General features: G+C 36.7%; 3 protein-coding genes across 5 annotated transcripts; 1 reads left to right on the top strand and 2 right to left on the bottom strand.

Annotated features, from left to right (window-relative positions):
- Positions 1-1,864: 1,864 nt before the first annotated feature.
- Positions 1,865-7,906, top strand: LOC147552433 (Target of Myb protein 1). Of its 3 annotated transcripts, none has more exons than XM_086667293.1 (10): positions 1,865-2,154; positions 2,678-2,825; positions 4,011-4,089; positions 4,241-4,339; positions 4,434-4,547; positions 4,777-4,922; positions 5,822-5,903; positions 6,406-6,491; positions 6,584-6,784; positions 7,026-7,906. In XM_086667293.1, the coding sequence occupies exons 2-10, from the start codon at positions 2,716-2,718 to the stop codon at positions 7,732-7,734; spliced, it is 1,626 nt and encodes a 541-aa protein (XP_086523419.1). In that variant the 5' UTR covers positions 1,865-2,154; positions 2,678-2,715; the 3' UTR covers positions 7,735-7,906. The 3 variants fall into 3 exon arrangements, with proteins under 3 accessions (XP_086523419.1, XP_086523420.1, XP_086523418.1); XM_086667294.1 differs by having other exon boundaries at positions 1,869-2,154; positions 2,661-2,825; XM_086667292.1 differs by lacking the exon at positions 1,865-2,154 and adding an exon at positions 2,222-2,345 and having other exon boundaries at positions 2,661-2,825.
- A 1,075-nt stretch (positions 7,907-8,981) lies between these two features.
- Positions 8,982-9,921, bottom strand: LOC147552432 (zinc-ribbon domain protein). Its single transcript, XM_086669581.1, has one exon. The coding sequence runs from the start codon at positions 9,574-9,576 to the stop codon at positions 9,217-9,219; it is 360 nt and encodes a 119-aa protein (XP_086525707.1). The 5' UTR covers positions 9,577-9,921; the 3' UTR covers positions 8,982-9,216.
- A 1,312-nt stretch (positions 9,922-11,233) lies between these two features.
- Positions 11,234-23,553, bottom strand: LOC147552431 (fatty acid amide hydrolase-like). Its single transcript, XM_086665137.1, has 20 exons — positions 23,013-23,553; positions 21,988-22,097; positions 21,676-21,736; positions 21,236-21,420; positions 20,902-21,031; positions 20,585-20,662; positions 20,337-20,484; positions 20,095-20,207; positions 19,916-19,991; positions 19,737-19,808; positions 19,573-19,624; positions 19,222-19,293; positions 19,005-19,085; positions 18,742-18,845; positions 18,564-18,656; positions 18,347-18,415; positions 18,143-18,207; positions 17,951-18,012; positions 17,743-17,838; positions 11,234-11,492 (listed from the first exon to the last, which is right to left on the bottom strand). The coding sequence occupies exons 1-20, from the start codon at positions 23,110-23,112 to the stop codon at positions 11,430-11,432; spliced, it is 1,830 nt and encodes a 609-aa protein (XP_086521263.1). The 5' UTR covers positions 23,113-23,553; the 3' UTR covers positions 11,234-11,429.
- Between the last annotated feature and the right edge of the window lie 1,149 nt (positions 23,554-24,702).

Raw genomic sequence — 24,702 nt, 5'->3', positions numbered from 1 at the left:
AATTTTATCCGACTTTTCATATTTAATGTCATTATATTCTGGATACTCTAATTTATTGGTATTATTTTCGTTTGTTTCTTTTTCTTAAATTAGTTATTATTTTATTGAGAGAGATTTTAATTTCTTTTTTTAATCTTTGAAATATTCTTTGTTTTATTTTCTTATATTAGTTGTTTTAAATTTTGAGAAGGGATTCTAAACGATATCCTTTATTAAAAAATGATGTTTGTTTTTATTATATATTCTAGGACACTTGTATCAATCATATGCTACGAAAGTTATAGTTATATTTTATTGAGAGAGAAAGATTTTTATTAGTTATTATTTTTTTTTGTTTCTTTATCTCTTGAATTCGTTATTATTTTATTGAAAAAGAGAGAGAGATTTTAAATTTTTTTTTAACTCTTGAAATTTATTTTGTTTCTTTTTTTCTTAAATTAGTTATTTTATTTCTAAGAAGGAAACGATTATTGTTTTTTAAATAGGTAACTTTATTTCTACGAAGGACTATATTTTAAATTTTGAGAAGGGCTTTTGGACAATATTCTTTATTAAAAAAGGATGTTTGTCCCAGTCATGGTTTTTCCCTTCTGTTTTATTATGTAGAAGTGAGAAAGGCACATTTGTTGGGACGTTGTCCTCAAAGGCAAAACACATATATTTTCTCAAGACAACGCCGAGTGAAATTGCTTATCAGTAATTGCCTCGTTGTGTTCATTTCGATAACGGAGACCAAACATAACAAGTTGATTCATGAAGGGTTTTGGCCCCCTCGTCCTTTTATTCATGGTAAGAACGAAAATTTTAATGAAAAACAAAGGAGAATGTACCAATACAAAAAAAAAAAATAGCAAAAAGAAACAACTAAATGTAAACATAATCTTAACTTAATTTGTAATGTGGTGATTCACCTAAATAAACTAGGGGCATCTAAACAAAAACAAATAAAAATAAACTAGGGGCAGAAAGAATAATCTTCGAAAAATAATTGTTTTAGTCAATAAGATTTGATCTAGGAGATATCTTCATTTGATGTAAATTTTTTACTTTTTACCCCATGATCTCCTTCTCTCTTCCTCTGATGATCGGATCTATCAATCTAATTTTTTTTTATCATTAATCAAATCATCTAATCATCATCTTAAACCAAAATTCAGAATGGATTAACACAACATGAAAACAATTAATAAATTGTAAATTTCATTAACCATTGTCATCTACCTCTAGAATGGGAATAACAAAAGATAAAAATGACCTACCCAAAATCACATTTTTAAAATTGAGTTTTGTGTTGGAGATGCTGTTAGAACATCTCCAATGCAAAACTGAGAAGAAACTCAATTTTTTTATGTGTCAAGGTTCAATTGAGTTTCTCTTTCCTAAATGTCAATGTTAAGATCCTCAATTCAAATGACATATCCATTGCAATACTCTAAAAACTTAAAAATAACTTAGGTGTCATTTTTTAGATGGGTAGATTTGTTTTTAATATTGAGTGACCAATTGAGATCCTAAAAACAATCTCAAATATTGAATTTCTTCTTTAAATATCTCAACATTAAGTGATGTCACATCATTTCGAGATTCAAATTGAGTGTTGCGTTAGAGAGAGTTTATTTTATAAAAAACTGGTCATTTTGAGCTTTTCTATTTGAGTGTTGCATTGGAGATGCTCTTAGAAAGGAGTTTAGGGTTCGGATCCCTAGAAAATTTTTGTTTAGGTTTATAAAAGTTCCTTCTAAATTCTTTTAAGATCTTCTACAATTTAGTTTTTTAAAATTAGAAGCCGTGTAATAACCAACCCAAATAAAAAAGTCACTGGCAGTTTTGTGAAAAATATTCCTCCTCGAATTTTATTCATTATCCTTTTTTTTTTTTTTTTTTTTTTTTTTTAAAAGATTTATTGGTTAGATTTACCTAAAAATTTTCAAACCAAAAGTCAATTTTAAAACATTAATTTTGTCCCAAAAATAACAATAAAATAAAACATTATATTTCTTTCCTCGTTGTCTAAAAGGTCTAACATCTCTCTAAAACCAACATAAAATCCAAACAAGAACGAAGAAGAAGAAAAAACCACCAACTCAAAAAGTAAAACCACCACTGAAAGCTTCAATTCTGCTCGAATCATCTCTCTCTTTCTTTTCTTGACAGGTAACCCCCCCTTCTAATCCCTCTCTCTCTCTTCGGATTTATCGCCTCTCTCTCTCTCTGTTTGGATGTATACATCTGTTTCATTATAAACCCATTTATGAGATTTTAGTTTCATGATTCTTTTTCACTTGTAATTGAATCATCGATAGATAATCTAATGCCCCTTAGATGTTTTTCCCTCAAAAATCAAAGTCAGTTTCTTAGAGTAGTCATGATCTTTGTTATGTGTTTTGTCAATTACTAATTGTATGCCCTTATAATTTCAATTCTTATTGATTTTAAGTGTTAATTGTGTGTTGCTGATTGTGAGTTTCTTGTATTAGTCAATCGGTGTTAGGGCAAAATTCTGTAAGATAAGATTTTAATTTTTAGGGTTAAGTAAGAGACTTGTGGGAGACAAGTATTTGATTTTGTATTTGCTTATGTTTTTCTTTTGTGTATTACATTCTTGATTGTTTTGGGTATTGGAGCAAGCTTGTTTTGAGGAATTACTTAACTTATTGTAGATTTTTCATGTTATTAGGGCGAAAAAAGGAAGTGGAAGCAAGGGAAGGGGGTTCAATGGCTAACACAGCAGCAGCATGTGTAGAAAGGGCAACTAGTGACATGCTTATTGGTCCTGATTGGGCAATAAACATTGAGATATGCGACATTATCAACATGGATCCTGGGTATTCTTCTTGAATTTAGTTTTGTTTTCCCCTATTTTGGTGGTTATCTTGCTGTAATAAGTTATAGAATAACTTCTTATAGATATTAGGGCATTCCACCTTGACATGCAGAGGTAATTAATATGTTTTCCATGGAGGCCTTAGATCGCTATTTGTGTACACGTACACTTCAAGGGATTGGAAAAAAAGCGGATTTTGTTGATTTGTTGTTTTTTGTCGTGACGTTGCATTACCTCTGTAATCATGTCTTTCCAAGGTTTAAAGTGATCCACCACGTATATATCATTTGTCGTTTCTACGATGATTACTGGAGTATGTTAGCTAGTTTTAGTAAGCTAGCTGTTTCCCGTGTACTCCTTGTGTTACTTATATTGGTATTAGTCTGTTTTACCGTACCCCGTCCAATTCATAGTTGAATCTTAGCAGCTCAATAGCTATTTCTAGACACGTTTTTACCTTTAAACGACACTGACAATTTATCTTTGTGGGAAAACAAAATGCCACAAGGGGTTTTCTTTGTAGTGAATACCTTATTACCTGCATTATTGGACCATTGGTAAAACAGATAATCTTTGTTTCTGACATCAAACGTAATCTACATTCTTGTATGAACTTCTCGTAAGGCCATTAAATTTCAATTCTACGCACCACGATGTATGTAATATAACTGTAATATTTTGCTTTCCAGACGGACTAAAATCTATACTGTATTTAAAATTTGATACCTTGGGTTTGTTTTCCTTTTCCTCATGGAGGCACTATTGATCTTAAACTGAAGGCAGCAACTTCAGAAGCAAAACTGATCAGTTTTGTCAGGGCTTAGTAAGACCAACACCTTAGGATGTGTTACTGTGGAGGCTATTGCGCCTCCAAACTGCCAACCCCCGGAGTGAGGCAACTCTAGGAAGGCGTGCCCATTGCCACAAAAATCGCGCCTTGTTAATGTTGTGAATATGTATTTCCTTCAAAATTGTTTGGAGAATGTTTTTAGCTATTTACTGATTTTGTGCTTCCCCTATGAATTAAGACACCATTGATATGGTTAACTACTTCCAAGTCCTTTCACTCGGTACCTCAGCTGGCACTTTATTTCTTTGATTTGAGTATGTTATATGTATCTTTTTATCCTTTCTCACTAAATCTCAATCTGTTAATTTATGTGATTAAATTGGTTCGTAATTCTAGGCAAGCAAAGGATGCCTTGAAGATTCTCAAGAAGCGCCTTGGGAATAAAAGTTCCCACATACAACTTCTTTCTCTATTTGTGAGTATGACATGATCAGTTAATTTAGAATTAGAGAGACCTATATGCATATGCCAAATGCTTGGAATTTTCATGTAAATTAGAGCTTACAGCGTTTTTATGCACTTTTTTTTTTTTGGTTATGACGTGGTTCTGAAAATTGATGGTTTAGGTGTTGGAGACCCTTAGTAAGAATTGTGGAGACCATGTGTTTCAGCAGATAGTTGAGCGTGATATATTACATGACATGGTCAAAATAGTGAAGAAGAAGGTCAGTAGCTTTTCTATGTTTATTACATTCTTCTTGTGCTTCAATAACGCTACTGTACTTCCTCTGTTGATATTTATACATTCCAATTTTGCAGCCAGACTTGAATGTCAGGGAAAAAATATTGATTCTGGTAGATACATGGCAAGAAGCTTTAGGTGGACCAACAGGAAGATTTCCTCAGTACTATGCTGCGTATTATGAATTGAAGGTACTCGTCATCTATTCGTGGTGCTCTCATGTTGGAATTATTTTTCCAAGGATAAACTGATAAAGCTGTGTTTGTGAATGCTATGAAAATTTCATATCTTCCTCCAGGAAGATTTTTGTTGTAGAAGATTTTCTATAACTAGGAGTTCTTATTTTTTTATTTTTTAACAAGAACAAGAATTTGAGACATACTTACATTTGGTATGTTGATTCTTTTTAATGATCTATAGTCAGCTGGAGTAGATTTCCCACCTCGCGCAGAGAACAGTGTACCCTTGTTTACTCCACCCCAAACTCAGCCAATTGTTCGTGCTGCTCCAGTATATAACGATCAAACAGTTGGGGCCTCTCTACAGGCTGATGCTTCGGGTCTCAGGTACTCTTTTGCTTTTGGATAAAGGTCTCGGACTCTCGTCTACAATTGTTGTTGTGGGACCTTAGCTGTTGATGCTGTAACTCATATTTTTTGAAGCCTTACGCTTCCATCAAGTAATCATACTTTGCCCGAAAAGACCCATTTAAACTGGAGAGTTGAATTTGGAAATGATTGGCATCTTTGTAATGAGGTGTCTAACAGGGAAACCTTGAAAACTTAGAAGTGGGCTATTGCAATTTATAAGTTTCCACTAAATACTTGTGTACTTATCTTTTTCATAATCCTCTAAGGGTAATTGTCTTAGTATGGTAAGCATAGGTGTTGCTTTTGTCTGGGTGGAACTCATAATAACTAGAGGTGGTTGAGCCTAATTTATCTGGAGTGTACTTTGATGAAAAAATTCCATATTTTCTTCGCTATGTCACAATCTAAAAACAGGTGACATTTCATGCTCTCTTCTGCGTGAGGGACTCATGACTTGCTTGAAAATCTTTTTTAAGCTGCTTCATATATGCTCGCACACTCCCTATTGGATTCTTTTTTTCTAAAGTAACCTTGTTGTGGTGCCGATTTGATGTGAACTGTTTAACTGAAGCTTCAGTAGAGGCTTAAGCCGTTAAAATATTACTGGAACTCAAAGAATCCTTGAAATAATTAAAGTAAAACTGAACTGAAGTTCTGATCATTACTGTTTCATAAGATTTGGTTTAGGTTGGATTCTTTTACAAATTTGCAGGACACATGTTTCTTTTCAAAATTCAACCTTTTAAGTCGGCTATAGTTAATTCCATCTCTAGAAGATCAGAGTTACTTTCCCATGATTTCTTCTGTAGTTGGTAACTTGGTATCAGAATAAAGAGTCCGTTTGATCGGTGTATGAATTTTTTACTTAACGACAGTTCGGAAGAAATTCAGAATGCTCGGGGTTTAGCCGATGTCTTGATGGAAATGCTGGGTGCTTTGAATCCTCGTAGTTCAGAGGTAATATCATCTTTTGTATTGCTCCAGATGAGCCATAACTTGATCAAATCCAGATAATTTAAATAGATACATTTAATTGTTCTTCTTATGATTAAACTTGAATCAGGCACTTGCATTTCTTGTACTGAACCTTTAAAGAAATAGGCTTTCTTATCTGACTTTAAGGTTTGGAAGTCGTGCTATTGTAGAAAGTCTTTTAGTTCGTGGGGGTTGTGCATTGTTTTCAATACGAACTTCAACATGAACCCAGAACCCATAGATGAAAGAGATGGTTCTGTCTCAACAAAAAATAAAAAATGAAAATTAGTGAGCAGAAACATGTCTTTCTTCAAAACACGATATAGCAAGTCAGACATCATAGTGATGGAGATTTGTTAGCATAAGATTCGTGATTTGTGAGTAGAACTATGGAAAGAGGAGTTTTAGCTATAAATGTGGAGTCAAACGGTGATAGTGCGTTATCCAATTTTTGATCTTCCTATATTGTGCTTGTTTTGATCAGGGTGTAAAGCAAGAACTTATAGTTGACCTTGTTGACCAATGTCGTGCATATCAAAAGCGCGTCATGGTTCTAGTGAATAATACTTCGTAAGAATATCATCCAACTCTTTTCTTATAAATTTCCAGTCAATTAAAGTTCTTGACAATGACACTGGTGACTGCTTTATTCTTGTAAACAGAGACGAGGGACTTCTGTTTCAGGGGTTAGCATTGAATGATGACTTGCAGCGTGTGCTTCAGAGGCATGATGACATAGCCAACGGAACAATCAGTGCCGATGTTGGAATTGGTATAGCAAAGGAGACTCCAGTTGCATCTCTTGTGAATGTCAACCATGAGGACGACGAGTCAGATGATGATTTTGCTCAACTGGCTCACAGGTCATTATCAGTTGATACTATATTTTCCTTCCCATTTCAGTTTTTTGTTCTTTATCCTGGTAGATTTGTCTTTATGGTTGCCCTTTCTATAGGTTCTGTTATAGAAAATGAAATTCCAAATTTGTGAAGTTAGCTTTTAAAAAGGAGCTTAATTGGTGGTATATCATACAACAAAATTCATGCTTGTAGAACAATTCTTTCGAAAGTTTAGCTCAGTTATCCTGTATTCATATTACTGCAGGTCGTCAAAAGACAATTCCGAGGGTCTATCATCAAATTCTACTAATGCTAAGAAAAGAGAAGTCCATGTTAGCCCACTTCTCCCCCCACCTCCCTCTTCAAGGAGGCCTGTTAGTGCAGATCCTATAGATTATCTTAGTGGAGATCTGTACAGCTCTGAAAGACCCTCCAAGCCAGACCAAGCAGCGCTCAATTTTCCTGTGGTTGCAGACGACATAAATTCCAAATCCCCATCAATGGGAACTCAAACCTTCTCATTCTCTTCACCTTATGGGAATGATTCAGTTTCAACGCCTGTGTTTTCTGGGGGAGCCAAATATGATGAACCAGTTCAACTACAAACTGCAAAATCCACCGAGCAACAACTGCCTGCCGCTCCATGGGAGGTCCGTGCGCCTGTTATATCCATACCACCCCCACCGGCCAAGTATAATCAGAGACAGCAATTCTTCGAGGAGAATGAGAACCCTTTCGCTTCTTATGGTAAGAGTGGATCTGAAGGATTTTCCAGTGACAGTCTTGTAGACCAGACTCAAAATCTCTCTCTTAATCAAGCAAATAACAACAGGAACAGCAACACTCAGGGTTCATCGCCCCTGACGAAGAAAAATTCAAATCCGGAGGATATTCTATTCAAGGATCTGGTTGATTTCGCAAAAACCAAGTCTTCTTCTCCGTCAACCTCCAAACCAGGTAATAAATCATACTGAGTGGGATGCTAGTTTTTATAGTTGAATTTCAGGACATACTGTTGAATAAATAGAGAGCGGCCGTGTCGGTGTGTTTTGTATTTAAAGTTTAAACAAAAGTTGGATCATGTGGGCATGTTAGTTAAGATTATAAAGTTTGTGAAATTTACTGAAGTTTGAGATGTTTCATTTAGTTAACAGGGGTATTATTGTTATTATTATTGAAAGTCAAAGCAGAAGCATTTGTGGATTTGAGTAAACCGACCTTAATCGGGTGGGGATTTCAGCAACAATAAAAACCTTGTGTGGGTTGAACTCAAGGAAAACTAGTTTATTGCAGGCTTTCTATATTTTCTGAAGAAGATTTGATGCTGAGACTCTAACCCGAAATCACATCTTTCTAAAACAATTGGATACATGTTGATAGGGTTTAATAAATTCGTAAAGGTCTTCAAACTTTTGATTTGTTTTTCAAACTTTTGATTCGTGAAGGCCTCGTTTTTTTTTTTTGTTTTTGATGAAAACCTTTGCGTTGGTAAATCTATTTTGACTGTGATCGGTTGAAGGCACCTCTGTTGGCTGGTGATTTATAAACACCATTTATAGGTTTTTATCATCCACTTCTTTTCTTCCCAACTTGAGATTGCCATTCTTTTAATTAAAACTTGAGAGTTGGTCCTTTTTTATCAAAACTTGAAATAGTCATGTTTCTGGTCGCTTCGATTTAGAGAGAGAGAGAGAGAGAGAGAGAGAGGCAGATAACTATTGATATTGTGGGATGGAAGGAGAAAGAAGACTATGAATGGGAAAGAGGGGGTTATGGTCTTCTATGTACATTCTTCTTTCTCCCGGACGAAAGAAAATGGCATATGCCGGCCAAAAAATGAGGGTCAAGAAGAGTATGTCCAAGGTCTGGACTGGAGTAGCTAAAAAGTCACAACCATACTTTTGCGGTAATAAAAATTCTCCCCTTTGATGCATAAACCCCATCTTACATATCACATTTTCCTTTCACATATCTTATACAACTTATTATGTTCTTCACACTCTATATAATCCAGTTGTTCATTATCAGAATTGTAATTAACATTTTTTACTTTTTGTTTGTCAAAATCTGATGCCAACATACAGATGAACAACTAGCACTGCGTCTTTCAACAAAAATAATGTTGTGTACAATGTCTTTCAAAATAGTCATCATATGGTAATATATATATATATATATATATATACACGTTTAATGTTAAAGACTTGAAATGAGGAGACTATTTGGAGTAATTAACACATCCTTGTTTATATAAACTCGATTTTCCTGTCACATATATCTTGGGTGCATCCCGACACTACTATTACTCATAGATGACAATTCAATTTAGAACTACTAGAGGGAGGAATACAAGAGATGACCCCACCCCTTTATTCATCCCCTCAAATTGAAAAACACAAAAAACATATTAACATCATCTATTCATCTTGACCTAAAAAAAGAAGGAAATAAAGATTTTAGAGGAGAGAAGAACCACAGAAGGGGCAGTATTTGAAATCAGAATCAACACCACGAGCACCACGAGCACAATAACGGCAACGAACTTGTTGAGGAGCTACAGAATCATCATCATCATCATCATCATCATTACTAAGAAGGTGAGTATGAGGAGGAGTGAAGTAGAGAGAACAATTGTTGCAGTAATTGATAGGTTGTTTACCAGACCAACGCCATACAGGAACAAAAAACAATTTCAATACTTTTTCGTATTCAACCAAATCAACTTTCGATGATCCACAATTTATACATCTACCTACTTCTCTCTTCAATACTTGCCTTACTTGCTGCCCTATCCCTCCTGCCAAAAAGAAAAACATCTCCCCTTCCTTCTCTCTCTTCAATACTAGTATCAAATTTCTAGGGTTTTTTTTTTCTCTTTTTATTCCCTGGCTCAAAAATGTGCAGTGAGTGATGCTTTCCTTTTCTTATAGTGATGGGAAATAGTTTTTTGTTGGGGACTCTGGGCCAAGATAGTTTTCTAGACAGTTCTGGAGATTTCTTTAAGATAGCTCGGTAGGTTGGTCTTCAAAAATGATTACGGGGATATCTCACTGTTTTTCTTTTTTTTTGTTGAAAGAAAAAGAGGTATTTTTGAAATTTAACAATCTAAAAGCCTACTGAGAAAATACTATATTACCCATTGTCTATTTGAAGGAGTACACCAGAGAGTGTACGGAGGAGTCCCCCTATCAGCTCCAGTTGGTTTTGCCCTTCGGTTTTGTTGATTGATTAATGTTTGAGTCATTGAATTTATTCGTTATAGTCTTATAGAGTTTGCATCATAGACTGACGTTTCATTATGTCCACCACTTACTATTGTCAATTTGATCGTTTGAGTTCAAAAATGCATAATGATATTTACATATTTCATAGCTTCGTTAAAACATTCATTTGTCACCGACTCACCGTTATAATGAGAATCAACAACTTAAAATGAAGTAGTTTAGTGTGTTTATAGTTGATTTCACTAGTTGAAAATTACAGTATGTTTTAGCAGATGCAGTTGTCAAAAGAAAATATGTTGATTGAAAGTCAAGTAATAGAGGGTGTTATACTAATATATTGTAGTATCCATCTCAACAATCACCAAGATAATTTTAGTTAAGGTTTACTTCTTAATTAAGTACCTAATCACTGCGTGGGGCGTTGTAATTCCTGAACGAAATTGTTTGTTCATCCTGGAATAGTGCTAAAGAAAACTCCATTTTCATCCTAGAATAATCTAAAGAGAACTCCAATTGATCTCGCAAATTGGAAGAAGGAAGTGATCGATCAAGACCAAAGTAACCAATATGCTTGTTAACCAACTTCCTCCCCCCTTCGTCTCTCCCCCCTTTCTTCTCCAAAAGGTTAAGAAGATGAAAAAAAAACTAAAACTAAAACCATATCTTGGCCGAAAAGGGCGATCATCTCTCAAGGCTCCCAACATAAGCCAAATATTGGATCACGATAGATCTCACTGATTCGTGGCATCAAATATGTGGCTTATGCACCACTCAGGATCTCGAATGACTTCCTAAATATAGACACGTATTGCCCAGACGTCTTACACTGAAAATTCAGACAGAGAAGTTCACGACGGACTTGTTCAATATGTTAAAAAACACATCAGATTCACGGACTAGAGGTCCGACCCTATAAGACGGAGACCCAATACTATGTGATCCTTCTTGTTTCAACTGGTATTTTGATCGTATCAAACAAGCACCCTTTTGACTTGGAAGTAGTTTTAGAAAGAGTGGGTTACCCTTCCCACTTTAGGGATACCTATAACCTATCTCTCCTAGTTTGTACTTAGTTTGCACAGGTTTGCATAGATCTGCGTAGATTTAGAGAGGTTTGAATTGGTGTGTGTATGTGTGCGCGCGCACCAATGTTTACATTAGAAGCCTAAGCCTCGAAAAACATTGAACATCAAGTCCAAACCTAGAAAATATTGATCATGGAGCCTACATTTAAAAAGATATTAATGTCTTTTTAACCAAGACTAAAAATTTGAATTTCGGACCAATTTATGTAAAATGCGCCAAGATCACAATGTTAGTAGATACATTCCACACACACTTAAAAGACTACCCACAGCTTGAATCAAATTATTTCTCCGAATGATTAATAACGACGAAATTAGAGAGTAGCAGGCCCCCTAGCTTGCTTCGTGTCCCTATGGTGCCTATTCTTTACTGAGCAAATCATAAAAGACTTCTGGTTTTCTGCAGCTTGATATGCAAAGCTCCTGCATTAGAAATAAAAAGGCGTTCATTACACTTCACTTCTTAGGGTTTCAGTTAGACAGTGAAACCATAGATGCCACGGTGATACCATTTCAAGCCCAGGGGTGGTGTGAAGGTGATTTGGTGCACAAGAATCACATTCCGAGCGAGAATGCTACTCCTCAAGGGGGAATCTCAAACCCAAGTGGGCGGGTGAGCTTGTGATTTCATTTCCAATGGAATCTTTTACCAAATCGTTTATCGAAAAAGTCAATCTCCAACTGTCCTATTCTTAACCATATATACAATATAGTAAGATATTGGGGACTACTAGAAATTACACCATGGTGTTTCTATTCCTAATAGTGGTCGTATTTCTTTTCCACGAGCCAAACATGGCGTCGCGGTTTAATACTTTTTTTTTATGTTTTCATTAGTTAACTTTTGGTACCTAACACTACAGGTGGTTTGATAATGATAAATTGAGCCACATCCCAACAGCAAAGATCGGAATCAATAGGTAATTTCAATGATGTTTGTAAGAGGTAGTTTCCAAATTGAGATAGGTTCCAATTTATGGCTTGTGGCGGTTTGGAATCCTAGAGGCGGTTTGGAAACACAATGGTGAGGCGGTTTAGTTTGGTAGGCGGTTTGGTTGCTAAAATTGGAATTGGTTTCCAAATTATTCCCCCACCGGCTTATATTATAATATATAAATAGGGGGTCTTGAGTTCAATCCAAGACACACCAACACAAGCAACAACAACTCTTCTTTAGAGAGAGCTAAAGAGAGAGAGCAAGTGAGAGAGAAATTTTGACTTTTGTATGGCGGTTTGGGTTGTGGCAGTTTCTAAATTGGAATTGGTTTCCAAAATTTGGTTCCCCGCTTATATTATAATATAAATAGGGGGTCTTGGGTCCAAATCTAATCAATCAATCATCAACACCAACACAAGCAACAACAACTCTTCTTTAGAGAGAGCTAAAGAGAGAGAGCAAGAGTGAGAGAAATTTTTCATAGTTTTTTAAGCGGTGTTAAATTTCTCGGTCGTCGAAGATTTAGTATAGAAGGTTATTACTATACGGTACCATTTTGGGACGAACTTGCGGGTTGTGTTAGTCGTCTTCATCTATCCTTCAATAAAGATTTCTTGTTCGCCCGAGGACGTAGGCTTTAAAGCCGAACCTCGTTAAATTCTGTTCGCATATTTGATTTTGACTTAGTTTTTCGATTAATCTTCATAATCGGATCAATTTCTAGGATAGGTTCGATAGCTTCCGCGACTTTCAGTTATAACAATTGGTATCAGAGCCTTGTTGAGATTGAACGAAGAGAAGATGGGATCGAGAAGTGGTACGGTCAAAGCAGGGAAATATGAGATAGAGAAGTTCAATGGGAAAAACGATTTTTCTTATTGGCGGATGCAGATGAAGAATCTGTTAATCTCGCAGAAATTACACAAGACGTTGACGGGAAAGAAACCAGGAGATATGTCAGATGAGGATTGGGAGGAGTTAGATCTCGAAGCACGGGCTACCATTATGTTGTGTCTTGAGAGGGACGTGGCGTTCCTAGTAGACGGAGAAACAACGGCGGCGGGTGTGTGGTTAAAGCTAGAAAGCAGTTTCATGACGAAAACTTTAACGAATCGGGTCTACTTAAAATCCAAATTATTCACATGTAGAATGGAAGAGGGTTCTTCTATTCAGGAGTATGTGAATAGGTTTGACAGGATTATCTCAGATTTGAAGGATATTGATGTTAAGGTTGAGGATGAGGACCAAGCCCTCATATTGTTACTTTCATTACCTAAATCCTATGAGAACCTTGTTCAAACTTTGATGCTTGTTGGTGATAGTCTAACCATGGAAGAGACGAGAAATTCGCTATTAGCGGATGACCTTCGTAAGGTTGCTACTAGCAGTATGGCGTCGGGTGGAGTAGACAAGGATCAAGCACAAGGGTTGTTTGTAACGAGGGGGAGGAGTAATGAAAGGGGAAAGGGAAAGGGCGGGAAATCTAGATCCAAATCTAGAGGCTCTTTCAAGAAAACGTGCTTTAGTTGTGGTGAGCTTGGCCACTTTAAAGCGGCTTGTTCAAAGAGAAAGTTGAAGCAAAAGAACGAAGGCTACAAGGAGAAAAAAGAGATGCAAGAGGCGGGATATGTGTCAGAAGAGGCGGATGAATGTTTCTCGGTGACAGAGGTGTCTGAGAAGATCTTCGATAAGTGGATGCTTGATTCAGGGGCGTCACACCATATGTGCCCAAATAGGGAGTGGTTTACTACCTATAGGAGTATAGATGGTGGTACAGTTATACTGGGTGATGATAGTATATGTAAAACTGTGGGACTCGGAACAATACGGATCAAGATGCACGATGGAGTGGTGAGAACATTGACGGACGTAAGACACATACCCGATTTGCGGAAAAATCTAATTTCCCTTGGTGTGTTGGAGCGGAACGGCTGTAAGATAATTATAGAGAATGGCTCCATAAAAGTCGTTAAGGGTTCTTTGGTGGTAATGAGAGGTACTCGTTACGGTAATTTATACAAACTCTTGGGGACAACAATTACGGGAGATGTAGCAGTAGGAATCAGTGGAAGGGATCCAACGGCTAGTACGAGGCTTTGGCATATGCGCCTTGGGCATATGTCAGAAAAGGGTCTATCTTTGATGTGCGGGAAAGGCTTGTTGAAGGACATGAAGAAGCCTTGCATGGAGTTTTGTGAGCATTGTGTGTTCGGGAAGGCACACAGGGTGACGTTCTCTACAAGCAAGCACAGGAGCAAAGAGGTGTTAGACTACGTACACACCGATGTCTGGGGACCGGCAAAGTTACCTTCCAAGGGTGGTTCCAGGTATTTTGTTACATTCGTTGATGATCATTCGAGATTTGTCTGGCTTTATTTTCTGAAGCATAAGAATGAGGTATTCAACACATTCCTGGTGTGGAAAGCAATGGTTGAGAACAAAACTGGTCGAAAGCTGAAGACGTTAAGGTCTGATAATGGGACCGAGTACACGGATGGGGCATTCAAGGAGTTTTGTAATCAGGAAGGCATTGTGAGGCACTGGACAGTAGTAAACACACCTCAGCAGAATGGAGTCGCAGTGAGATTGAACCGTACACTACTTGAGAAGGCTAGATGTATGCGCTCCAATTCGGGACTAGGCGTAGAATGGTGGGCAGAATCTGTTGCTACAGCTTGTTATATTGTGAACAGGTCTCCACATTCTTCTTTAGATGGCGGCATACCTTACGAGGTGTGGTCAGGTGAACATGCAGATTACGGGAGACTTAAGGTTTTCGGTTGTACGGCCTATTACCATGTTAAAGGTAACAAACTTGACAATAGAGCAAAGAAGGCAATTTTCTTAGGATATGCTACAGGAGTCAAAGGTTATCGGTTATGGTGTACGGAAGACAAGAAGTTTGTAATCAGCAGAGATGTGGTGTTTGATGAGTCATCTATTGTAGCTATGGCGAAAGCTACGGTGCCTAGTTGTGGTGATGTTGGGTCTACTAAAGCTCAAGTAGTGGAAGTAGAAATCGAAGACCAACGGGTTTCTAGGAATCATGATCAGGTGGAGCATCAGGATAATACTCAGGATGAGGAAATTGATGAACCCGATCATGAGGAGGTTCAAGGGGAAAGTACACAAGTTTTACAACAACAACAGCAGGATGTTTCGGTACACACTAGGCCGAAACGGTTATATAAGCCGGTACAGAGGTTAGGGTCAGACAAACCTCTTAGGCATTACGGGCAGGCAAATGTGGTTGAATATGCACTCTCGGTGGAAGACGACGAGCCGGTCACCTTCAAACAAGCTATTACCGCGGCGGAAAGAGAGAGTTGGTTGGTTGCTATGCAAGCAGAGATGGAGTCTCTCCACAAGAACAAGACATGGGAGGTTGTCCCATTGCCCGAAGGTAAGTCTGTTATTGGTTGTAAATGGGTGTACAAAAAGAAAGAGGATTCTTCCGAAATCAAGGGTACAAGGTATAAGGCAAGACTAGTGGCCAAGGGTTATGCACAGAAAGAAGGGGTCGACTATAATGAGATTTTCTCACCGGTCGTGAAACATACTTCTATTCGGGTGCTATTGAGTATTGTTGCTCACAGGGATCTTGAGCTGGAACAACTCGATGTTAAAACCGCCTTCTTGCACGGAGATTTGGAAGAAGAAATTTATATGGCTCAACCTGAGGGATACAAGGTTGAGGGCAAAGAAAATCAAGTATGTCGTTTGAGGAAATCTCTTTACGGATTGAAACAATCCCCTCGCCAATGGTACAAACGATTTGATTTTTTCATGCTAAAGCATGGTTTTCGCAGAAGTGACTATGATTGTTGTGTATACATCAAGAAGCTTCGCGAAGGTGACTTTATTTATCTCCTTTTGTATGTGGATGACATGCTTATTGCTTCTCGAAGCATGGTGGAGATAAATAAGTTGAAATCTCAACTCAGTCAAGAGTTTGAGATGAAAGACATGGGCGCTGCAAAGAAGATACTGGGAATGGAGATTAAGAGAGAGCGGTCAAGTAAGAAACTGTACTTGAATCAGAAAGGTTACATCGAACGAGTAGTTTCTCGGTTCGGGATGCAGAATGCGAAGGCGGTGTCAACACCTTTGGCACCACACTTCAGGCTCTCGGGAAAACAATCTCCCACTACTACGGTGGAGAAGGATCATATGGATCGTGTACCGTATGCTAGTGCAGTTGGCAGTTTGATGTACGCTATGGTGTGTACTCGTCCAGATATTTCACAGGCGGTCAGTGTGGTTAGCAGGTTTATGGCAAACCCGGGGAAGACACATTGGGAAGCTGTGAAGTGGGTCTTGAGGTACTTGAAGGGTACCGTTGATACGGGTTTGTGCTTTAGTGGAGACACATGTCAGGTAAGCGGTTATGTTGACTCGGACTATGCTGGCGATCTAGATAGAAGACGATCTACTACTGGTTATGTATTTAGGGTACATGGTGCTCCAGTTAGTTGGCGATCGATGTTACAATCTACAGTTGTGTTATCTACTACGGAGGCCGAGTATATGGCTATGGCCGAGGGTGTGAAGGAAGCATTGTGGTTGTGGGGTCTTCTGGATGATCTAGGGATTAAGCAAGAGTGCGTGGATGTATGGTGTGATAGTCAAAGTGCGATCCACTTGGCGAAGAATCAGGTTCACCATGCTCGCACTAAGCATATCGATGTCAGGTATCACTTTGTACGAGATGTCATAGAGGAAGGTGATGTTTCTCTCATGAAGGTACACACAGATGAGAATCCCGCGGACATGTTAACTAAAGTGGTGACGTGTAGCAAGTTTCAGCATTGTCTGGAATTGCTGCAAATCGGCTCGTGTTAAGTTGCCCGAAAGGGCGTAATGGCGACAAGGTAATCTCTATGTGAAGGGTTGGTAGAACTACGGTAGGCTTGATCCTGTAAAAGGGTACGTAGGCAACCATGGTCATATGGTGCAGTCAGATGAAGTTACAAGAAGCAGATATATCTTACAAGGAGTATCCTGGTGTTCGTCCAAAATTTGAAGAGTATCAAATTGTGTACGAGGTGGAGAATTGTAAGAGGTAGTTTCCAAATTGAGATAGGTTCCAATTTATGGCTTGTGGCGGTTTGGAATCCTAGAGGCGGTTTGGAAACACAATGGTGAGGCGGTTTAGTTTGGTAGGCGGTTTGGTTGCTAAAATTGGAAATGGTTTCCAAATTATTCTGGTTGCTAAAATTGGAATTGGTTTCCAAATTATTCCCCCACCGGCTTATATTATAATATATAAATAGGGGGTCTTGAGTTCAATCCAAGACACACCAACACAAGCAACAACAACTCTTCTTTAGAGAGAGCTAAAGAGAGAAAGCAAGTGAGAGAGAAATTTTTTGTTCATAGTTTTGAGCGGTGTTTAATTTCTCGGTTGTCGAAGATCTAGTATAGAAGGTTAAATTCTATACGGTACCATCTTGGGACGAACTTGCGGGTTGTGTTAGTCGTCTTCATCTATCCTTCAATAAAGATTTCTTGTTCGCCCGAGGACGTAGGCTTTAAAGCCGAACCTCGTTAAATTCTGTTCGCATATTTGATTTTGACTTAGTTTTTCGATTAATCTTCATAATCGGATCAATTTCTAGGATAGGTTCGATAGCTTCCGCGACTTTCAGTTATAACAATGTTTGTTCTTTTTGACAATCGTAACCACAAGTAATAAAAATCATACAAAGTAAAGAGCACTGAATTGTAACAATTTACCTGCAAAGCGAAAGATATATGAATTAAAGTTGATTCGGACCACGGTTTCCCAATAAACTGCAAGCCAATGGGCATCCCCATCTTGTCATACCCAACCTATTAAAATTAAATTCAATAGTTATACCAATGCGAGTTTATTCGTCAATAAAAATATTATCGTTACTGTTCAAGTAATACCCGATAAAAATCAAGTAGAAGAGCTTCTAACCGGAACAGTTATTGCAGGCAACCCTAGAAAATTTCCTGCTATCGAGTAGCGTACAAGTGCCGCTGAAACAAAAACAGAATAGTTGAAATTTCTGCACCCTTGGCTATATCAACATTGATTCTATAGGTGGTATAAGAAAGGGTTTCACATGTCAAATACAAATTTATAAACCTAGAATCGTGTCGGAAATACCTCCATTTATGTAGTCAAATTCACCATATTTCATAGCCGTATTTGTAATTGGATAAGCTGTGACCCTGTCAAAGACAAGGATAGTGAAAACCTAAGTTTCAGATGGTCCTAAATACTAAAGGGTTGATTTCTTCTTATGGTTATCTTCAGAGGAGGTCATCAATGTCAGCGAAATTGATATCCAAATAGAAGTTTAGGAAATACCCTGTCATAGGTGACACGATAACATCTGCATGCTTAAAAATTTTGTTGTGAATTTTCATCATGCGGTTCCTGCAGGAATTTTGCAAAATATAATTAGAAACTTTACATGCAAAGAATTCGTTGTCATATTTGTTAAACTTGCAAGTATTTAAATCGAACGAGGAAAGGTAAAATTCAACTAAAAAATTAAAAATTCATAAGAGGGATTACGAGATACCTAATCCGTTGGGCGTTCAAATAATCTCTGCTACTAAAAGAACCGTATACACGAAGGGCTACCCTTGCATCCCAACCTATCTCTGTAGTATTACTAATAAAAATGAAGGTTTTATAAGCCATAATCCCACAAGCTCTAACGAATATATGACGATTTCAGAGGCATATAAATAACATACTATTTCTCCGGAAGAGACTTCAATGAAGTGGTACACTCGGCACCAATTGTTATATAATGTGCGAGCCGCATATTTTCAATATCTGGTATGGTCACATCTACAGTCTTAATGAAACATACAACGATAAGGGCACGTTAGGGAATTCACATTTTTATCGTTAAATCGACATTTCAAAAAATAACGGACGTCAATCGGAAAACAAAAATTGATATATATATATATATATAATATATATATATATATATATATATATATTTAACTACCTTCCACCCATAATTGTTGCGAAGCATGTCTAAGGCTTCATAGCAGCAGTTTTTAATCTCGTCTGTGCAATCATCAAACCACTAATGTCCACACAAACACCCAAGAAAAATCAAAATGGTAAGCGTCGAGTTTGTAAAATAAAAATAAGACAATTAGAAAAACATTGTATCAACGAAAATGGAAGTTAATACTAGGGTTTGAAGATTTATTACGAACCTCTCCATACTTCGCCATCTTAACATTGGAAATTGAGTTTCTGAACTTCAGCCGTGGGAAATCAACTTTAGGCTGATAATCAGTGACAAAAACATTGTAGTAAGTAAATCATTGAGTATCATGTATAAGAGTAGGATTGTAAATAACTTCACGGCACAAGTTTCCGTTCTATGCGGATTGCGTCGATATGTTTCAAGATTAGCATCACATTCGTTTTAATTTGGTTTATGTGCATCCAAACGAACATTTTGTGTGAAGCTTTTCACCGCATAGTTTTGAGATTCATTACTAGGTTAGATTCTTGTTATTTCATTGAGAATATATGATTTAATACGATGAATTAGTACTCACCTCGAAAGAAGTTAGCGGATTTGAAGGAGAGTGTCCACTTATAGCTGCGTAACTGAAAGAAAACAAAAATTCTCTACAGAATTGGCCTATGAGCTTGAATGGAGCAAAAAAACAGGCAATCATGGAAGTTTTTTTAAGAAAATGGAAGACAGAAAATTACTAACACAATAAAAGCGTCTTCGACTGTGGCAGCTAGAACCCCAACCATTCCAACTGTCCAGTTCAGAGGAATAACTCTAAACATCAAAGAAAAACGAATTTAGAACCTGTGCCGTGTTCATCTTTTATATCGTATAAAAATATGCAGTTTTACATAATATATTGTTCCAACTTTCTTAGTTACCCGGAATGAGAAACACGACCAAAACCTGGTTTGAAACCAACAACACCACAAAGAGCAGCAGGCATACGAACAGAACCTAAATAGCATGCCGATGTGAGAGAGTAGTATTGCTACCTTCTACCCATGAATGAAAAGATACTAGATAAACTTTTCGATGAAGTTAAAGAACTAGTAATAACCTCCTCCATCAACACCAAGGGCAGCAGGACATAATCCAGCTGAGACTAATGAGGCAGATCCACTCGAAGAGCCTCCAGATATCTTGTTTACATCGTAAGGATTCCTTGCAGCCCTAAGCGAAGAAACGAGATACAATAAAACTTTTTAGTATCATATTGCACATGTTATGTTTTGAACTTTTCCAGATCAATAAGACAGAAATGAGACGTAAAATAAATGGGCATAACAAACCACTATTTACCCGTAATGAGGATTAATCCCACTAGTTCCAGCCCCAAGTTCATGCATATTGCTTTTCCCAACAAGTATGGCACCACAAGATCTTAGGTGCTTGACACAGCATGCATCCTCTGTACAAGGTCTCAATTTGTGCATCCACTTTGTGCCTCCTAGAAAAAGCATGAAAACAACTCAAAAATTAAGCTTGTTTAGACATAAAAAAAAAAAACAATAGTTAAGTTTAATAAGCCCAAGCAATATAGTGAATACCTGTAGTTGGATAAGGCATACAATCTATTTCATCTTTAATAGCAATAGGGACTCCATCAAGAATTGATATTGGCCTGCCTGCATATAGTAATAGAGAGTAACAATGACATAGCTAGAACATATTTTGCGTTCATAAATTATATGGATCAGATTCTCATATATTAGCATATAATCATAGCACGCGCGTATACTGTGGCCTATTTAACTTGCATATACTCGATTAACTGAACTATATTCATCACAGTCATATGAGATGATTATTTGGTAATAATATGTAACTAAACTATAAATTTTGTCCTTATATAATAGACAAATACCTTGTTCATATCGAAGAGTTGATTCGGTTGCTTGCTTTATAATATCCTCCGAATTGTAGTCGATAAAGAATGACATTTGCAAGGTAGGGCTAGAAGATTCGCGGATAGAAGCAAGAAAACGCTTTGCTACCTGCACAAATGCATATTTAAGCTCCCACAAAGTGCAAATGATAAATTAAGCAAATAAGAACTAAAAGACAAATTTGAAACAGAATTTGAGAATGAATTTAACGTGTCAATCAACTCCATAAGTAAGGCGAAATTTGGACGAGATATACATCAAGAGAGAAAACCATTTGGAAACAAGATATACACTAGTGGCAAAATGTTTTACCATCAAAGGAGTTGTTTCTCCCGACATATAGGAATTTGAATAATCTTGTATTGTCCAACGTCGAAAACTAGGCTTGGCATTAAGCTTTGCTTCTTGACATAAAGGCAAGCATTCAACAACTTGATGAACTTGTTCAAGAGGAGTCAAATCAGGTTCAATGGATTTAACTTCTTGCTCTTTGAGGTCTGTAATTAATGGTCCGCACAATTAAGATAGTAGAAGTAGTATAACTAATGGAAAATTTATATAATGTTATAAGCCACTTCATGAACATCATAACCACAATGCAGTAACAGAGAGAGGAACTAAGCCGGAACCATACCAATTAAAACTAGCTAGTTTAGAGCCCGATCTTAGTAACATGTAGAAACATTAATCACGCCTATCGCATATATGGAAATTCAGTGGTCTAACTCTTTTTCTATGAGAAATTAACCTACCTTGCCAAGGATATGAGGGCACATAAACGGGTGGATCGTCTAACTTCGCAAATGAGACAAGCTGCAAAAAAGTTGAATAGAATTGTAAGGAAGTCATATGATGCTTGAGGTGACTTTAACTGCAAAATGTCAAATTTTCTTTGGATAAAAAGCGTATAAAATCATAATTTAGACACTGGAAAAGATCACTTTAATTGCTTACATAAGCTGCAATGTACATTAAGGTGCAATTAGTGGCCTCTATCTTATAGCCAATAAAGTTTCGAGTTGGAAGACAAAACCCGTACGTTCCATGAATCAAGAAGTTCTTACCTTGTGAATTAAATTGCCCCTCTTCAACATATACACTACCATATCACCAAAACCGGTCATCTCCAAAAGCCATGTGAAAATCTTGATTACTACCCCAACCATGCGAGGAGCTATGTGAACGTGAACACTTTCACAAGTCAATAATCGTGAAATTATCAAAATACGAATACAAAATTATTTAATACGCCTCTTATAAGTGTTATAAGAGCAAATTTGAGAGGGACTGTGTGAAGGAAGGAGGCGCCTATAACACTTACCGGAAAGGCCCTTACCTATTATTGTTATTACTATCATTGTTATTACTATTAATAATGAAGATATTAAATTATTTTTACAGTAGGTTATATCATAGGTATGTGTAGTTCTAAATGTATAAGACAATTCGTTTTTGGGAAATGATAAAGTTACAAAATATTTTGATAAAAAAAGGTTCCCAGCTGATGTGGCGGGTGTAGTTTCAAACTTTGACCAAATCTAGGCCGTTGAGAGATGAAAATCACAACCACATCTGCTGGGAACCTTTTTTTGTCAAAATCTTTTTTGATTCTAGCATTTTTTTTTTTTTTTTATTACAAAATGATTTTCCTAGCCTTTGACAAATTTTTTGGTGATGACTTGAATAGAATCCTAGACATAAAAAAAAAATTGTTACTTATAGAGAGACTTTTACAAAATTAAAAATCATAATCCACCACCACTTAATTTCGAACACAAAAATTTAATTATGGGAACAGAAATTCATTTTTCTCCGAACAGTAAGATTCGACCCCTTAATTTCTCAGATACACATATTACCACATAACCAAAATGGGTTTAGTAAAACAAAAGTTATCTACATATATCAATTATGAATCAACCAAGGCGATCTTAACTAAATTGAGTACTCCATAAAGATCAAATTTTTGATTGATTTCCTCAATGAATTTTTCATACTCATAACTTATATAAAAAAAAAATATATATATATATATATATATAAAGGAAATTAAGTTGATGGGAATTGATGATGAGTTGAAAAATGAGACCTTTAACATGGGCAGGTAAGTAAATGACATCACTGTTAGGGGTGAGATCAATTTCTTCAACTGGTTTGTAAACCACACCTTCATCTTTGAAAAATACCATCTCCCTGGATACTTACATACAATACAATTCTAGAGAGAGAAATAAGAAAGAAGAAAGAAGAAAGAAGAGGGGAGTAAATAACAAGGAAACGTGAAAAGGGTATATATATATAAATGAATGGAAAGAGGTGGTGGTGGCGGAGAAGACGAGAAAGATCTTATTTAATGTTAACTCCCTCTTTTAAGTGATTAATATGAGTTGGTGACGGGTAGAGTTTAGAGTTTAGAGAGAGAGAGAGAGAGAGTTTATTATAGAGTTTAGAGAGAGAGAGAGAGAGATTAATGAGGGTGAGAAGGAAGGTCCACGCGAGTAAATCAAAAAGCTGATGGTTGAGTTAGTGAAAAGTGACTAGTAGTAAGTAAGGAGTACTACTTTTCTTTGTTTTCCCCAAAACTTAAACCGTTTTATTACGCCTTCCTAAGTCCCGTGTAGTAGTTCAACAAAAAAAAAAAAAAAGTCCCGTGTAGTAGTACTAAATGCCTGACAGAATTACCCCTTCCTTCTCATTAAAAGTTTGGTCCCTCTTTCTAGAAGGTTAACTTCCAAAATGGTCCTTAACTTAACCCTCATTTTTGTCTCACATATTAGACTCTAAAAGTATAGAGAAGAGTGGGGTGGTCACATTTCTCCATTCGGTCTTACTAGAAGCAAAGAGATGCCACTCTTCCTCTTTCGTTGTTCGTATCTAAAACGAGGAAAGAAAGCAAGCAGGAGGAAGGCGATGGGGGGAACTTCTATCTCCTCTAAGTTAGATTTGGAGAATAGAGAGAAAGGGAGTACCCCTCCTTCAATGTGTTTGAATAAATGATTGAAAAAATAGTAGTATTATCTTCCGCCAATGGACTTTTATAGATTCAATTATGAGGAGATGGATATCCTCACCAGAAGAGATAAGATATAAAGACAAAGAAAGATAAGTGAGAGAGAAAGCAAGAGGAAAGAGAGGAAAATGGTGAATTGGTCACACCCTCTCTTCTTTATTCATACGAATTCGTTATTTTTGTGGCAAAAGAAACGTAGTTAAGTTTTTTTAAGAAACATGATGCCAGGGAGTCGTAGTGGACAATCCAAAAGGTCCAAAATGGTAAAACAATCACACCAAAAGAGCCATTCTAAAACCCTTAGAGCATCTCCAATGTAAAACTAAAAAAAAAAAACCTCTAATTGACTTATGTGTTGAGTCTCAATTGAGATTCTCTTTCTTATGTGGCTAACTTGAGTGTCTCTAATTCAAGTCATTCTCCAATGCAACACTCTAAAAAAACTCTAATATATATACATGGCACACATACATTTAATAGGAAAAAGTAGTTGAGAAATAAAGACTTCCTATTATTGGTTCTAAAATTAAATTTGTGGTGACTAGGACACTTAGATACTCACAAGAGATCTCAAAAATAATTTTTTTTTTTGAGATTTCTTAAAACTTAAGTTGCCACATCATCTTAAGATCTCAACAGAATTTTGCATTGGAGAGGTTTTTTCTCAAAAAAAAAAACCGTAAAATCCTAGGTGACACTTAGGATTTTAAGATTGAGTCTTGCATTGGAGATGCTCTTAAAATAGCTTTCTAAGAACGAAAAACTATTT

Source organism: Eschscholzia californica, unplaced genomic scaffold (genome assembly GCF_041429995.1).
Source record: "Eschscholzia californica isolate CP2 unplaced genomic scaffold, dmEscCali1.0.p SCAF_3, whole genome shotgun sequence".
NCBI classification, from domain to species: domain Eukaryota; kingdom Viridiplantae; phylum Streptophyta; class Magnoliopsida; order Ranunculales; family Papaveraceae; genus Eschscholzia; species Eschscholzia californica.
Note: the sequence above shows the minus strand (reverse complement) of the source record. Positions and strands in the feature narration are given on the sequence as shown.

What these genes read in the sequence shown, in the direction of transcription:
- LOC147552433 (XM_086667292.1), top strand. Translation starts at nt 2,323, where the DNA reads ATGTTTTTCCCTCAAAAATCAAA. An exon ending in ATTATCAACATGGATCCTGG is followed by an intron (nt 2,826 to 4,010) that starts GTATTCTTCTTG and finishes TCGTAATTCTAG; the next exon opens with GCAAGCAAAGGATGCCTTGA. An exon ending in GTTCTAGTGAATAATACTTC is followed by an intron (nt 6,492 to 6,583) that starts GTAAGAATATCA and finishes TCTTGTAAACAG; the next exon opens with AGACGAGGGACTTCTGTTTC.
- LOC147552432 (XM_086669581.1), bottom strand. Translation starts at nt 9,576, where the DNA reads ATGTTTTTCTTTTTGGCAGGAGGGATAGGGCAGCAAGTAAGGCAAGTA.
- LOC147552431 (XM_086665137.1), bottom strand. Translation starts at nt 23,112, where the DNA reads ATGGTATTTTTCAAAGATGAAGGTGTGGTTTACAAACCAGTTGAAGAA. An exon ending in GCAACAATTATGGGTGGAAG is followed by an intron (nt 18,846 to 19,004) that starts GTAGTTAAATAT and finishes TGTTTCATTAAG; the next exon opens with ACTGTAGATGTGACCATACC. An exon ending in TTGAACGCCCAACGGATTAG is followed by an intron (nt 18,416 to 18,563) that starts GTATCTCGTAAT and finishes AAATTCCTGCAG; the next exon opens with GAACCGCATGATGAAAATTC.